The sequence below is a fragment of the Syngnathus leptorhynchus genome, chromosome 2 (assembly GCF_054491065.1).
Source record: "Syngnathus leptorhynchus isolate UIUO chromosome 2, UIUO_Slep, whole genome shotgun sequence".
NCBI classification, from domain to species: Eukaryota; Metazoa; Chordata; class Actinopteri; order Syngnathiformes; family Syngnathidae; genus Syngnathus; species Syngnathus leptorhynchus.
The window spans coordinates 24,820,080-24,837,875 of record NC_141196.1 but is presented as its reverse complement, the minus strand read 5'-3'; the positions used below and the strand labels follow the sequence as shown (position 1 = coordinate 24,837,875).

Below are 17,796 nucleotides of genomic sequence, written 5' to 3'. Positions count from 1 at the left end.
CTAACTACGCTACGTTCATAACTAATATTTTGCAACTACAGGTCTTTTTTTTGTGTGTGTGTTCCAAATGGCTGAAGTAGAATCTCACATTGCATGTGACCAACAGTGGAATCTGGGTCAGTTATTACCGTATTGGCCCAAATATAAGACGACCCCCTCTTTTTCAAGACTCAAGTTTGAAAAAAAGACTTTTTGAACACCAAATTTAATTTTTATACAGAAAATGACAGTACATCTGAAACAAATGATTATAAAAATATATTCGAGAGAAAAAGCACATTATTTTGCCTCATTCAAATCATGCAAAAACCGTCACATCTTAATATCTGAACATTTAAATATGTAAATAAAGTGCAATCACATTTGTAAATGAATGGCTTCTAGTTTTTGAAATGTAAATAAACCAATCTACTGTGATAAAACAACAAAATTGCAATAACTGCATTAACCATCAAAGTGAAGTCTAACTGTAATTGAAGTCTTGAAACTAAAAGGAAAAACATTGTAATAGAATAATGCAAACAGGTTTAAACTTGAGAATAGCTGAGATCTGTCATGTCAGAACGTTACTCCTCATAAACATCCTCTGCCTCGCTGTGCTCAGTGTCACTGTCCACGCACACCCTCCTGTTGAGCTCTTGAAAGCAGCCGCTCTGAGGATCAAGGAAAGCTTTTCTCTGATAGTGAGCATTTTTTAGGTGATCTTTTTGAGCTCTCCATCTCCGTACATTACACTCTGTGACACCATATTTTACAGCCACTTTGCAATTGTTTGAAGACTCTGCCTCATGTATCACCATGTGTCAAGAGACACAGATGCACCGACGGATGTAATTGGGAAAGAATCACAATTTTTTTTATATTTTTCAAAATAAATTCTTACTCATTTTTGCTAGCTTTGCGGGCTCGACTGGTGAAACATGTCACGTGACCAGGACGAGTGTCTTGACCTGAATTAATTGATCGTCGATAAAAAAAAATTTTTGCCCTGTGCTGCACACACACTATTGCCCTGTGCGGCCCGATACCAAGTGACCCACCGACCGGTACCGTTCCGCAGCCTGGTGGTTGGGGACCAATGTGTCTGATAGTGTCTCTTTGGGTTGAAATCCTCAAACAAGGCAACCGGCCGGCTCTTTATAAATTCGACGAACACAATTGCCTTGCTTTTCAGTGAAGAAGTATTGTAATTTCCATTTCTTTTGAAAGCGACGGCCCTCAATGTCAACTTTCTTCGTTTTCTTTGCAGTCTCCATGGCAGAAATGAGCAGAGAAGGGTGGTGCTGCCACCTGTTAGTAATAGGGGGAATTACAATTTCAAGTTTCATAATTTTTTTTTTTTTTAATTCAGTTTGACAGTGCAGGCCAAAGCTGCGGGCTGTATGAAATCTTACCGGGGGCCGGATTTGGCCTGTGTGCCGGACTTTGGACATGCCTGCTGTATGACATTGATGTACGTTGCTGTTTGAGTCCTGATATTTAAATATATGCGCAAGTATCTCTGCCTGTTGAGACATGTAAACGTTTCTGGATTATTACAACTGTTTCAGAAACCCAAATTCTGACCTTAATCCGAATATTGACTGTATGTAAACGTACCACACACACACACACACACACACACACACACACACACACACACACACACACACACACACACACACACACACACACACGTGTACACACACACACGCACACACACACAGACGCACGCGCATACAGACGCACACACACACGTGGAAACACACACACAGTCTCTCACGCGTTACAATGTGGTAATCATTTGCCGGAACTTGGCAGGCCAAGCTTACATTACCATATAAATAGCTACTGCACTGAATGCCCATCACAATGTAGCCCATTTAAATTTCAGTTCATAAGATTGAATCGATTTTTAAATGTGGTCCCATTTAACTTGTCAACAGACAATTTAAGTCAGGGTAGCAGTTGTCCAGTACAACACCAAATTCTTTAGTGGTTTTAAAGACAGCTCAACATCATTCTTGTTTTAAAGTGCTATTTAGGTAATTGGGTAGGTCCTTCTGTACGTCTAATTGTTAAATATGTAGGAATATATCATTAATTCAATTAACTTTTTCTAAAACAAATATGTAAGAAAAATTAGGGCTGCAACTCATGATTATTTTTATAATTTGCATTCCTTTCCACAAAAACAGAATGATGCTTCAAATTTACAGTGCATGAAATCCACACACACATTAGTGTTGATTCAGTGATTGGTTTGGTATGCAGCAAAAAAAAAGGCAAAAATTGTTTTCCAAAGTGGTCTGCATTCATGGAGGACCACAGACGTCTGAGAATTTTTACTGTTGAGAGGATGAAATGCAATTTTAATTGAACAAGGCTCTAAACAATTACTCTGACAACAAAATCTTAAAAAATGATCAATTATTTGGACAATGAATTCCTTGTTGATTAATTGGCGAATGTTTGCACCTGTAGGGGCCAGGGGGACGAGGCAATGGAAACTATATGGCGGTACCATACCCAGATAAATGCAGCAGGTTCAAAAGGGTTAAAACCTTTCCAAACAATTACGATATTCACTGCCAGCCTTTTTCCAAGCAGCCAACTCAATAATGCCAGGTGTTTTAGAGAGTTTGACTGATCTTTCAAGGCCCACAGAGTATTGTGTTCCACAGCTGTGTAAACATGGAATGTACCAAAAAAGGTACAGGCAAGGCAAATAATTGCAGTTGTCTTTTTTTTTTTTTTTTTTAAACATGTGTCAGGAAGACTAAAAAAAGTGGACTTTTCTTTGATCAGAAAATTGTTTTCTACCTTTCTCCAATCTTTAGAAATCAACTGTAGTAGATATGTTTCACCAGTTTCTGTTTCAAGAAAACGGTGAAAATTAACTTTTTGTGGAAAGATTTCTCAATTGCAGAACTTTGACTTATATACTTATTGACCAATATATTTTGGTCTTGGTTTTTTTTTTTTTCAAACATGTAAACAGGGCTTTCCTTCCTTACAACTTAACCAGCAATGAGAAAGTGATTTTGACTTTGAAGTATTTTATTTGTGAGTAGAATTATTGACAATTTTCTAATTTGTTTAAAATTGTACAAACTTTTAAATATATTCACATATATGTGTGTGTGTGTGTGTGTGTGTGTGTGTGTGTGTGTGTGTGTGTGTGTGTGTGTGTGTGCGTGTGCGTGCGTGTGCGCGTGTGTGCGCGTGTGTGCATGTGCATGTATGTGACTGCATGAATGGATGTGTGTGCACGTTTGCATGTGCGTGCGTGTTTGTCTGTGCTAGGGCTGAACAATTAAGGGGTCATTCACAATTATCAACATTTTCAAAAGTGTACAAACCGTACGCCAGGGATGAGGGGGTTGAAACCAAATGCACGCTTTTCAAAAGTCAGAATTCATCAACCCTATTAAGCCATTTGGAGCGCCGCATGCCCTGTGCACACAATCACCCAAAGCCTCCATTGTTCACCGTCGCCTGCGTAGTGTCCTTGCTTCCTTGTATTCCATCATGCTATTATGTGCTATCCATTGTGTGCGTAGTAATCATCGTTTGCATTTACCGTATTCTCCGCATCACAAGGCGCTTTGGGTTAAAAGGTGCAGACTCACTTTCTGGGGCTTTTCTGTACTTAATTCACACGTTAAACACACCGCATTATAGGGCGCATGCATGCCATGACTTACGGTTAAAAAAAAAAAAACGCCCCAGGAGCAAGGCAGTCAGTTTCGTTGTACTTTATTCTACTATTGAATCATGTACTGTATTGTATTCACATTGTTAATCAATATTAATATGCAAATCCTCATCTTCTGTATCCAAATTAAACAGTTGGGCAAGTTCGCCATTAAACATGCCTAGTTCCCTCTCGTCATTGTCTTGTCGTTGTCACGTCAAAATCTGCTTTATTGTCAATTTCTTCACGTCAAGACATACAAAGAGATCGAAATTGTGTTTCCTACTATCCCACGGTGACAAGACATATTACACCCAATTGGTTGTCTGCAATGATCCTGGCTTTCCAGAAAGCTCTAATTGTGCCTCGTAATCAAGCCTCTTTGTCTATGCCATTTTAGAGGGTCCTAATGCTTTGCACAAACAATATTTACGTATTTATCAATGGTGGCGGAGGTGTGTACTCTGCGTGTTACTTCCAGTCCTCTGATTGGTTTATCATCCCGTTTTATGTAGATACATAAAACATAATGTCCTCTGATTGGTTCATTGGGTCTACATTTTAAAGTCCCCCCAAAAAGTTAAAGTCCCAATGATCATCGTCACACACACATCTGGGTGTGGTGAAATTTGTCCTCTGCATTTAACCCATCCCCATGTGATTTTGATCCATCACCTGGGGGAGAGGGGAGCAGTGAGCAGCAGCGGTGCCGCGCTCGAGAATCATATGGTGATCTAACCCCCCAATTCCAACCCTTAATGCTGAGTGCCAAGCAGGGAGGCAATGGGTTCCATTTTTATAGTCTTTGGTATGACCAGGCCGGGGTTTGAACCCACAACCTTCTAGTCTCAGGGCGGACACTCTACTACTAGGCCACTGAGCTGGATCTACGTCTGTATATTATATCTCTGTATGGTGGAAGCTACACAAATCAACTTTACTAATTTGCACAAACTATAAATACCGTAATTTTTGGACCAGCTCAGTGGCCTAGTAGTAGAGTGTCCGCCCTTGGCCATAACATAAACTTGGTCATTTAATGATAGTTTGTTCCAGTAAAACCATTTAATGATAATTTGTTCCAGTCGAACCACATTTTTTTCATTTCCTCATTTAACACTGATTCCATTTGTTGGATGTTATTACCTGAGCAAAAGATATTGGTGTCATCTGCAAAATTGACGGGTTTTAATTCTTTAGAGACTTTGCACATATCATTTATATACAAAAAAAACAATTTAAGGCCTAATACTGACCCTTGGATGTTATTACCTGAGCAAAAGATATTGGTGTCATCTCCAAAATTGACGGGTTTTAATTCTTTGGAGACTTTGCACATATAATTTATATACAAAAACTACAATTTAGGGGCTAATACAAGCTATGTCCAAATATCCAGAGCAGTGATTACCCAACTTTACAAAGTGTTGCCATTCTCTCAGATAATCCTTTATCCAGTCTAATACTAAAACCCTTATCCCATATTTTTCTAGTCGTTCCTTATGTTCCGTCTCGTAACCTTCGTTCGCAAAACGCTAGTCTTTTAGTGACACCGAGGGCCAAGAAAATGTCTGCAGGGGCTAGAGCATTTTCTATTCGGACTCCAGAGCTCTGGAATGCCCTACTAATGGATATTAGAGCTGCTACCTCAGTAGAAACATTTAAGACACGTTTAAAGACATATTTCTATGATATGGCCTTTAATTAACCTGTAGTGGCCGATTCGGCTGGAGTTTGTTTTTGCTCCGTCTCCCCGACCCCACTCCCCCCACCCCGGCTGGGGAGGTGGTTAGGTGACACCCAAGCTGACGGCGGCTATCTAGATTCTCGTGGACAAATTCAGCATGAGGGAACTGCAGCGAATGACCCTCCTAGAGGACACTGCCAGGACTATCGAAGGCACCTCCGACAGCTCTTCGCTTTGGCCTGGACATCCCCCTTTTGATTTCCATATTATGTATTTTATGTGCCCTCTTTGTATCCATTGCAGCCTGGTGATCCTGAAAGGGGGATCCTTCCATCTGTGGTCCCTTCTCAAGGTTTCTCATTTTTCCCCTGGTAGGGGTTTTTGAGTTTTTCCTTGCCCTTTTGGGAGCCCAAGATCAGGGAATGCTTTGAGAATAATTGTCAATTGATTGTCTATGTGAAGCCCTTTGAGACTGCTTGTGATTTAGGGCAATACAAATAGACTTGACTTGACTTTCGGTCAAAATCATTAATCAAGACAACCGTCCCTTTACAAAGTAGACAAACACAATTGCCTTTATTTTCAGTGAAGAAGTATTGTAATTCCCATTTCTTTTGAAAGCGACGGCCCCCAATGTCAACTTTCCTCGTTTTCTTTGCAGTCGCCATGTCAGAAATGAGCGGGGGAGGGGTGGTGCTGCCACCTTTTGCTAATAGGAGGAATTACAGTGACAAGTTTCATGATTTTTTCATTCAGTTTGACAGTACAGGCAGGCCATAAATAATACATTATAAGACCGACGCTGCGGGCCGAATGAAATCTGACCGGGGGCCGGATTTTCCCCACGAGCTGGACTTTAGACGTGCCTTCTCTAAGACTTAGAGGTTTGTAAATGATTACGATAATCGCGGGAGCCTCTTTTATTTAAAAAAGAAAAAAAAACCACTCCAAATTGCCCGTGAGGTGTGAGTGCGAGTGCTAATGGTTGTCTATGTGTTCCCTGCGATTGGCTGGAAACTGGTTCAGGGCAACTACCCAAAGTAAGCTTGGATAAACTCCACTCTTGTGTGGACAAGCAGTTCAGAAAATAGATAAAATAAATTAATCATTCAAAAATGACAGCAAATTACCCCACCTTTTTTCTCTTTTTCTATTTTTCTCATTGAGGAGAAGTCTCGATCATATGTCATAAGAATTTTATTCATCATCGACGATTTGTTAACCGGTGATCTAATATTAAATAGAGCTAACCTTGCAGTGATAACCTGAGACACCTGCTTTTTCAGAGGTTGACAAGCTATCCAAACTAGGTTTGTAGTAGTAGACTTAATTCTTTCATCTGAGAAACAGCTCCCAGAGGTCAACAGGACAGTCAGAGTCAAATTCTGCAAACAATTCCCACAAATAATTTTTTGTTTGTTTGCTGCAGTGTGAAGCGGAGTAAATATATATATTTTTTTAACAACTTTCTCTGTTCTGCCAATGGGGGTGGGAAAGACCTTTGTGCTCTATGGACAACTTGTAAATTGCAGAAACATACAATTATAATTACCCTGAAATATTTTCTGTTAGTGTATTTGGTGAGGGGTGGCGGCAACTGAATCGAGGCTTGTTGGGTGACAGAGTGGTCCAGCAAGAGGACTTATAATGCCGCAACAGCAATTCACAGCATGATTAAACGATCCCATTTTCTGCCGAGCCATTAGTTTTTCTCTGTTGCTTGTTTCCTTCGCCATCTTAAAACAAGTTAAGTCGGGTCTTTGTTTTGCAACCATGAGATACATGTTGCCGAGGTGCAGTTTAACCAGTGTCAAAATCTCTGTTTTTACTGCTGGTTGCTACGTCAGAAGCAAACGTGCACACTGACAACCGGTAAATTTGAGTCGCTGACTTTTTCACACTGAATGAGTTTGAAAAGGGCAACAAGTCAGGAATGTACCGTATTTTTTGGACAAAAAGTCACTCCAGAGTATAAATCGCATCAGCCACAAAATGCACAATAAAGGGGAAAAAACATATATAAGTCGTACCGGACTATAAGTCGCATTTTGGGGGAAATTTATTTGACAAAATCCAACACCAAGAACAGGCATGAACCAGCAACAACAGGCTAAACGATACAGTACGCTAACGTGACAAAAACAAACGAGCTGTTGAGAACGGGCCTGACGTAACGTTAACAGTTATCCAAATAACTATAACATAAATAACACCTTTGTCAAACCCTCTGTGTCACTCCAAATCATTAAATCCATCGATCGAATTCTTCGTCCGTCGACGTCGGATTCGTCGTCAGTTGCAGTTCAAATTATTCCACAGGCCCATATAATGATATAACCTATATATATATATATATATATATATATATATATATATATATATATATATATATATATATATATATATATATATATATATATCAAATAGCTATAATATAAACAACAATTTTATCAAACCATCTGTCACTCCAAATCATTAAATCCATCGATGGAATTCTTCGTTCTTTATGTAAACAACGCTGCAACGGTGCGCTGCGCCGCTGACGTCGTCATTTGCAGTTCAAATTACAGTAATCCCTTGCTACATTGCGGTTTGTTTATTGCGGTTTCACGACATCATGGATTTTCTTTCCCAAATTACAAAAAATAAAAATAAAACTTTTAAATTGAGGACTTATGGCACTAAAGTTACCCACACGTCAGCAGAAGGCAGGGAGTGCCCACACAATTGCAGTGCGTACACTTGTACCTTTTTTGATAATTGATTTTAATTTTTTTTTTATAATAATAAGAGTTCTAAAAACACATTTAAGAGTGTTATACCTTGTTATGGAAAGATCATTATCACAATAAAACAGTTCTAAAAACATATTTACAGTATGTACTTTTATATCTTGCTTTTAAAATTGTTATAATAATAAAAGCTGTTCTAAAAACATGTTTACAGTATGTGTTAAGAATTCTCCATTTTATTTATGTTATTCAGCCGTGCTTTGATTTGAGGTAGGGTGCTTTATTTTGAAGGCCGTTTTCAGCCGATACCATTTCAAATCATTAAATCTCCTGACTCCGGAAGTCAGTGAATGGAACTCATTGTCAGTGAGGCTCCAATTATTCCACAGCCATAGTGTGCTCTCATGCGGTTTAAAGTGAAAATAACATGTGAAGTGATCAACTTTATTAGTAAGTAATGTGTTAATGATCAAGTAAAATTTGTGAATAATTTCACATATAAGTTGCTCCTGAGTATAAGTCATCCCCCCACCCAAACTATGAGAAAAAACGCGACTTATACTCTGAAAAATATGGTATGTTGTTTTCTATTTATTATTTCCACTAAAAACAAATTTCCTTCTGTCATTAAGGCCTCATCAGTTGAAGAGGATGATGATGATGATTGCAGTGATTTTATTGTGGTACCAGAAAAAGGATGCAAGTCACATCAAAATCATCTACAAATGGAAAATGGTTAGTTTATCACACACGTTGAACACACAAAATAAATCTATCAAGTTTGCATGTCCTGATAATTTCACTTTTAAGATCTATAGTTATAGTAGAGCCGTCTAATGCACCACATATTGTACATTTAAGAATCTGACCACATTTATCTGAAAAAAATTACCTTTTATCTCAACCCCCAAAAAAATTCTGAAATTGAACTGCTACAATGCATAATGTCACACAAGATCAAATCTTCAGCAACAGTGCTAAGCATATGAATAAAGAGTTCCAGATCTGCAGCCTGTGGACCTCAGGCTTCCTAGGCTAGTTTGGAAAAGTATCAAATTTGGATTCATACATTTCCATGTCTGAAAAAGTATGGAAATTTAACTATTAAAAAATATAGAAATATTCATATTTTCAAGACTTTTTACCACAGCTCTATTTTCAAAAACAAAAACATATGAAGCTTTCAAGAAATATATTGATTTACCCATGCTTTTTCAGGGCGCTTCAACTACTGTACAATGTTTGTGTGACAAAGTATCATGATACAGTCTTGGTGAAAATTGGATTCCGCTTGGCTCATAATGACATGAGTGTTCATTATCAACTGATAACTCAAATAACAAAATGGACAATTAAAAAGTAACTTCATGTCAAAAAACTAACAAATACACACCAAGTCCTTCACATGGTTGTTTTTAACCCTAGGACGACCAGCATTTTCACACTGCTCCTTTTTCTACCAAGCGTGGCAAAATGGCAGCGCGGTGGGGTACTTTACATATCATTAGGCCACCTTTCCTTATGTCCGTGTGTACATTACATGCGGTAAATAAGGATGGGCGTGGGGGGTTAAACCAAAGATGCCAAAGATTTACGGCACACAGCAAGCTTTGGGCAGGATGTGTGTTTCCAATCGAGTAGAAATAACTCTTGTGCAGAGTTCTGACTAAAAATTCCTCTGGTAAGATTTACAGAATTTTCCTTTTTCATATATAATTCGAATAGTATCTTTGTCAATTGCACATTATTTTGACATTTCACGAATCAAATTGCAAACATAGGGTCACTCTGTAGATGAGGTGACTTGATGGCGGCCAAGGAGGTGTATAAGGAAAACCTTCGGCAGCAACAACCCGCACCTGACACAGGTAAAAGGGCATTGTGCCAGGTTAAGTGTTGCTGCAAGAATAACCATGCCACTAAGCATTGTGTTTATTGCAACAAGTTAAATTGTTGAAGATACAGAAAGGAGATGTTTTGGGAGTGCCATATGTGTTCAGACAATCTGTAAGCAATGTCGCGCACTACTGCACTGTGGATATAAAGCAATATGACAATAACATTTTGTGTTTATTGGAACAAGGTCACATGCGGCAAATGCAAAAAGGAGGTGATGTGGGAGTAACAGATGTGTTCAGACAAACTAAGTCAAATGTCACCCGGTATGAATAGAAATAATAATATAGAAATAAAAAAACATTAACATAATAACTACTGAAGGAATAGTAGTACAAATATAATTCCAAATGTTATGGATATGTATTTATGGCCAAAGACTGATAATGTTGACAATTTTTTAGTCGTTATTACAGAACATCACTTTTTTTATATGCACTTAGGTTATTTCTTTAGAGTGCTGACAAATGTAACTGAAACCATTTTTTTACTTTTCTTTAGGAAAAAACAGCAACCATCTTGATACCCTGTCACAATTTTATGTCACAATCCAGAGTTATTGAAGATTTGACAGTACATACAGTGTTGCCAGCAGGCTTACATCTGCTGTCGCATACGTCTAAATACGTACAACAAACATATGTATGACTAAAACAAATTTGATGCAATAACTGGGGGTTTTCTTTAATATGAAACTAGAAGAATGTTTTTGCTCTAGTACTGAATATAATTTAGATTCTCTTTTAAACTTATGGAATTGGATTTATCCTTCAACGTCACGCCCTGAGAGGTTGCCACAGGAAAGAAATAGTTCGACTCCAAAATGTAGAAAATTGTAAATTGGAATTCAAAAAGCTTTATTGTCTGAAAAGAAACAGAATTTATATTTTGGTGTGCTCCATAGGTCACAATCACACACATAATAAAAAAACAACAGCATATAAAGATCTCAATAAATACTAAGTGTAGCTAAAAATGCAGTTTGTTTAAAACAGTTACAGCAGAAGGAACATACATTTTTTGTTGACATTATTCCTGGCACAAGGTCTCGATGTCCTGATGGAAGGAGCTGGAAGGATTTGAAGCGAGTAATCCCATCTCCCAGATGAGCTGCACATTCCTTCAGCACCTTGTCCCCCCCCCCAAGCCATCTGGACCACAGGCTTGAGATCTATTTATGCGACCTAATATGGATAATACCCTCTGCTTGTCAACTTGGACTGATGGACAGCTGGTGGTGTTAGGAATCTAGGTGTTTTTGGATTGGGGCTTAGCAAACCTGCCATAAAAAGCATTCAGTTCTGCAAAGATAGCAGGATCTGAGCACTGAATAAGAGTTTTTGTTTGAGGTAAGGCAAGGCATCTCCTACTCCTCCATGATGTTGCAATCAGGTTTAAAAGGCAACCAGGGAGTAAAAACTCAGTGGTTCACAGTCGTCAGTCATAATCCTTACAGTTATGACTCAGCTTGTGTTTTGTTCCATTCATAATTTATTTTGCCAAGTGACATTAATAGTATAGGCAGTTAATGCACTTTGAGGTCTACAGTTATCTGTATTAATGGACTTTGCATTGCCAATCGTCTTCCCCTCGGTTCACACCTACACGTCTTTTGTTAACCAATGATAATTGTACTGTTGGAAAATTTTGTATGAGCGGGAGACTGGCAATCGCCCTCCATGTCACACTACCAGTTTACTTAATGGTCATTTTTGTTCTATTAAGGAAAGTGGACACTAACACAAAAGTTAAGCTTACACAAAAAGAGTTGAATCTTATCTGATCATATAATTACCGTATGTCTCGGACTATAAGTCGCTGTTTTTTTTTTTTCATAGTTTGGGTGGGGGGGGCGACTTATATTCAGAAGGGATTTATATGTGTAATTATTAACAAATTTCTACTTGATCATTAACACATTACTTACTTACTAGTATAGTTAATCACTTCAAATGTTTTTTCACTCTAAAACGTATGAGGGTGCACTATGGCTGTGGAATAATTGGAGCCTCACTGACAATGAGTTCCATTCACTGACTTACGGAGTCAGGAGATTTAATGATATGGAGTGACACAGATTGTTTGATGAACTTCAAAACGAGTCTGACGTCAGCGGCGCACGGAGTTCTGGAGTCAACAGCTGTACATCCATCCGTCCATCTTCTTCCGCTTATCCGAGGTCGGGTTGCGGGGGCAGCAGCTTTAGGAGGGACTCCCAGACCTCCCTCTACCCAGCTACTTCATCCAGCTCATCCCGAGGGATCCCAAGGCGTTCACAGGCCAGCCGAGAGACATAGTCTCTCCAGCGCGTCCTGGGTCGTCCCCGGGGTCTCCTACCGGTGGGACATGCCCGGAACACCTCCCAGGGGACGCGTCTAGGAGGCATCCTGATGAGATGCCCGAGCCACCTCATCTGGCTCCTCTCAACGTGGAGGAGCAGCGGCTCTACGCCGAGTCTCTCCAGGGTGACCGAGCTTCTCACCCTATCTCTAAGGGAGAGCCCGGACACGCTGCGGAGGAAACTCATTTCGGCCGCTTGTATCCTGGATCTCGTTCTTTCGGTCACGACCCATAGCTCGTGACCATGGGTGAGGGTAGGAGCGTAGATCGACCGGTAAATCGAGAGCTTTGCAATTTGGCTCAGCTCTTTCTTCACCACGACGGACCGGTACAGAGTCCACATTACTGCCGACGCTGCACCGATCCGCCTGTCGATCTCGCGGTCCATCCTGCCCTCACTCGTGAACAAGACCCCAAGATACTTGAACTCCTCCACTTCGGGCAGGATCTCATCCCCGATCCGGAGAGGGCATTCCACCCTTTTCTGACCGAGGACCATGGACTCGGATTTGGAGGTGCTGACCCTCATCCCGACCGCTTCACACTCGGCTGCGAACCGCTCCAGTGAGAGCTGAAGATCACGGCCTGAAGAAGCCAACAGCACCACGTCATCTGCAAAAAGCAGTGACGCGATGCTGAGGTCCCCAAACCGGACCCCCTCAACACCTCGGCTGCGCCTAGAAAATCTGTCCATAAAAATTATGAACAGAATCGGTGACAAAGGGCAGCCTTGGCGGAGTCCAACCCTCACTGGGAACGAATCCGACTTACTGCCGGAAATGCGGACCATACTCTGGCATCGGTGATACAGGGACCGAACCGCCCTTATCAGTTGGCTCGGCACCCGGTACTCCCGAAGCACCCTCCACAGAACCTCCCGAGGGACACGGTCGAACGCCTTCTCCAAGTCTACAAAACACATGTGGACTGGCTGGGCGAACTCCCATGCACCCTCGAGGATCCTGCCGAGGGTGTAGAGCTGGTCCACTGTTCCACGGCCAGGACGAAAGCCACACTGCTCCTCCTGAATCCGAGGCTCGACCTCCCTACGGATCCTCCTCTCCAGCACCCCTGAATAGACCTTACCAGGGAGGCTGAGGAGTGTGATTCCCCTGTAATTGGAACACACCCTCCGGTCCCCCTTCTTAAAGAGGGGAACCACCACCCCAGTCTGCCAATCCAGAGGCACCGTCCCCGATGTCCACGCAATGCTGTAGAGGCGTGTCAGCCATGACAGCCCCATAACATCCAGAGCCTTTAAGAACTCCGGGTGGATCTCATCCACCCCCGCGGCTTTGCCACCAAGGAGTGTTTTAACTACCTCAGTGACTTCGACCTCCGAGATTGGAGAGTCCGCCTCAGAGTCTTCAGGCCCTGCTTCCACAATGGAAGGCGTGTCGATGAAGTTGAGGAGGTCTTCGAAGTATTCCCCCCACCGACTCACGACATCCCGAGTCGAGGTCAGCAGCACACCATCTCCACTGTAAACAGTGTTGACTGTGCACTGCTTCCCCTTCCTGAGACGCCGGATGGTGGACCAGAATTTCCTCGAAGCCGTCCAGAAGTCATTCTCCATGGCCTCGCCAAACTCCTCCCACGCCCAGGTTTTTGCCTCAGCAACCGCCGAAGCCGCGTTCCGCTTGGCCATCCGGTACCTGTCAGCTGCCTTCGGAGTCCCGCAGGCCAAAACGGCCCTATAGGACTCCTTCTTCAGCTTGACGGCATCCCTTACCACCGGTGTCCACCAGCGGGTTCGGGGACAACCTTACGGCCACAGCTCCGGTCGGCTGCGTCAACAATGGAGGCGCGGAACATGGTCCACTCGGACTCAATGTCCCCGGCCTCACCCGGGACGTGGGAAAAGCTCTGCCGGAGGTGAAGCTCTTCCTGACAGGGGATTCTGCCAGACGTTCCCAGCAGACCCTCACAGAGCGTTTGGGTCTGCCAGGTCGGACCGGCATCTTCCCCCACCATCGGAGCCAACCCACCACCAGGTGATGATCAGTTGACAGCTCCGCCCCTCTCTTCACCCGAGTGTCCAAAACATGCGGCCGCAAATCCGATGTTACGACTACAAAGTCGATCAACGAACTGCGGCCTAGGGTGTCCTGGTGCCAAGTGCACACATGGACACCCTTATGCTTGAACATGGTGTTCATTATAGAAAATCCGTGTCGAGCACAGAAGTCCAATAATAGAACACCGCTCGGGTTCAGATCGGGGGGGGGGCGTTCGTCCCAATCACGCCCTTCTAGGTCTTACTGTCATTGCCCACGTGAGCATTGAAGTCACCCAGTAGAACGATGGAGTCCCCAGAAGGAGCGCTCTCCAGCACTTCCTCCAGGGACTCTAAGAAGGGTGGGTACTCTGAGCTGCCGTTCGGTGCATAGACACAAACAACAGTCAGGACCCGTCCCCCCACCCGAAGGCGGAGGGAGGCTACCTTCTCGCTCACCGGGGTGAACCCCAATGTGCAGGCGCCCAGCCGGGGGGCAATAAGCATGCCAACACCTGCTCGACGCCTCTCACCGTGGGCAACTCCAGAGTGGAAGAGAGTCCAGCCCTTCTCGAGAGGGCTTTTACCAAAGCCCAAACTATGTGTGGAGGCAAGTCCGACTATGTCTAGTCGGAACTTTTCTGCCTCACACACCAGCTCGGGCTCCTCTCTATCTGGGAAGATAGAGAAACAAGAGATTTAAAGCATAAAACGTCAAAATAATCATTAATCAAAATTAAATGATTATAAAGTAGAAATTTAATGAATACGCAAGAAAGACAATTACAAGCTTCAATTGTTCCAACAACTAACAATTTTCACTCACCATTCTCAATAGAGCAAAAAGTATTCAGTCTCGAAGTTCTCTCGATATAGGCTAGAGGTCAAAAATGCTGTTTGGTGGAAAAGTCGAGTGATCAGTTCTCCTTGTTCCAAAATCTGAATTCTGTTTAAAAGAACAGGCTGGCCTAAAAATGGCTCCTCTCTCCTGCCCCGAGGTCCGCATCTCCTAGCCTGTTTTTAAGCTTAAAATTTGACTAAGTCTAATTTGAAGATAGTATAAATTCATTTTAATGGATCTTGGGTTAATCTCAGAAAGAATGAAATCTATCTTTGTCTAATCGGTGTTCTCGACCCACGGCAGTACCCTGCACTGACAAACCCCTAATGTGAAGAGTGTTCTTTGTCCGAACGAACCTTTTATACCAGTTCAGTTCATGGGTACTATGCCTGCTTGGTCACGTGCCAGTTTTTTTCTTGACGTCATACATTGGCCTCAGATGACCCAAATGCTTCCAGAATAGACTGCACCTGCATCTCGGCCAGTCTCAACCGGATTCAACCAGATGAGGTGACCATGTTCTCACGGAAGTAACAATTTTCTCAGGGATGCTTCATCTTGTTTCCCACTTCCAAATGTTGTCAACTGTCCGTCAATGTGACATTTCCAAATGTTTTTTCTCTGACTTGTGTTCCGTCAAACAGCATTTTGTTTAGGCTTCAACTGGATGAACGTGACCGAGGTCACACTCGTGTGTGGGATATCAGTCTTCCACCACTTAGTATCACCATTAACCCTTTCCGCCTCCTTGTCTTCACTCACATTTATACATTCACGTGTAAATGGAACATCGATATTACATGTTTGATACTGATTAAACATCGTGACAATAATAACACATACTTTCACAATAATCAATTTCACACATAATCATAACTATGATCGTGGATTCTCTTAGTTAGCAGGTTACAACACTCAAGCAGCTTCAAAACGTATTTTGACAAGCTGGTGACCTCTAGGTCAAGCTCAAGCGTGGGATTGCAGTCTTCCACCCACGGTATCACTGTCAACCCCTTGTCCTTACTCAACTCTTAATACATTCATGTGTCAATGAAACTTCGGTGCTATAATGCTGCTCGAGTTGCTACTAACTATACAATATTGCAAAGCAGAATAAAATAAAGTACATTGCATCTTACTCTAACTGTGATTAACACGTCTCATTCTCATTACCTAACGATGAGCATGGGCTTCCCTAGTTAGCAAATTAAAATATTCAAGCAGTTTCAAAGTATATTATAGCAAAAGAACATAATCCAAAATTGTGTGTGGCTGTGCTTCAGAACAAGTCTTCATCTAATCGATGACTTTTTAAACTATTAATTTACTGTTAGGTCAATCTGACTTTGGCACCATCTTCTGGTGAAATTTGAAACGGGAATGGAGGTTTACTGGTTTAACCAACAAATTCCTCTTTTCCAATTTAACAATAGTTAATTTTGAAGAACTAATTTCTAAGTAAGTCAGGCCTCCTTCTTCAGGTCTTCCATGGCAAGCTTTGAAATTTGGAATTTCATCTTAGCCAATTCGTCTGGGCCAAATCCAATACACACACGCACCATATTTTACCATCCTATCCACCATGTAACTCGACAGCCTTCTATTCAGTATTTGGTAAGTGATGCAGTCTCACTGTTTACCAATTAAAAATATATAGTAAGACGTATATATTATGTGGAAACTTGTATACTACGTACGTATATGCCATCCCGACTCTTTCCTATGTCCGATTCTTTTGCCACGTAGAGCGCCGCAGCGTCACTAGATAAACTATCTACATTCCTACATTTGTATATTCTTTTCTAGTTTTCCCTTGCTTTTTACGTTTTTTACTCCACTCTGATTCACTCACTTGTCGCCGCATGAAACCACGTGTCGGGTCAAAAAAATGGTGGTTTTGGTTGAGATGCAGTCACATTTCCCATTACCTATCTGGTGGTGGGGTTTGAGTTTTTCCTTGCTTTTTACGTTTTTTTATTCCACTTTTGGGAGTTTACTTTTGTCGAAAGTTGCGGACCGTCGATCTCTGCCACTTCGACCACGCCACTGTTCGGCTCTCGACGGAGGCTTCGTGGCTGTTTGTCTACTGCAGGCATGTCCAAAGTCCGGCCCGCGGGCCAATTGCGGCCCGTGGTCAAATTTCATCAGGCCCGCAGCCTCTGTGATAAAATCTTTAGTATGTGGCCCGCCGCCATTGTTGACCAGCGCTTTAATACACACGTACCAAAGCTATTTTATATTTATGCCGCAGAAATGTAATCTCGCGCGACCCGGCGTGATTTCACAGCGAGAACATGACTCCAGCTGTCCTGCTATGTGGAGCATGCGCAAGTCAAATGCGGAAATAAACCCGTTGTAAAAAGGGTACGCGCGAACCGGCTGGGTGAACCCTGTGTGACCCTTTCCGGCCAATTTTTAAAATGGCGACTGAAAATAAAAAACGCAAAGTTGACAGGGAGAGCCGGCGCTTCCAGGACAAGTGGAAATTGGACTATTTTTTCACTAAATTACGGAACAACTGTGTCTGCCTAATTTGCCAAGAGACTGTGTCTGTTTTTAAAGAATACAATATCAAGAGACACTACCAGTCAAAACATGCCGACATGTACGACAAGCTAACGGGGAACG

General features: G+C 42.1%; 1 protein-coding gene across 12 annotated transcripts in view; it reads left to right on the top strand.

Moving 5' to 3' along the window:
* The window catches only part of uvssa (UV-stimulated scaffold protein A), a 124,578-nt gene that overhangs the window by 90,537 nt on the left and 16,245 nt on the right, over positions 1-17,796 (top strand). For 8 of the 12 annotated variants that reach the window (XR_015069031.1, XR_015069041.1, XR_015069024.1 and 5 more), the window contains one exon: positions 8,728-8,830. The exons of 3 other annotated variants lie outside the window; for them this stretch is intronic. Coding sequence is in view for 4 of the 9 variants with exons in the window: in XM_085938351.1 (XP_085794477.1) it covers positions 8,728-8,830 (103 nt within the window). In the remaining 5 variants the exon portion in view is untranslated. Of the gene's footprint in view, positions 1-8,727; positions 12,359-17,796 lie in introns of those variants that run through there. One more of the 12 variants, XR_015069057.1, reaches the window with a different exon arrangement.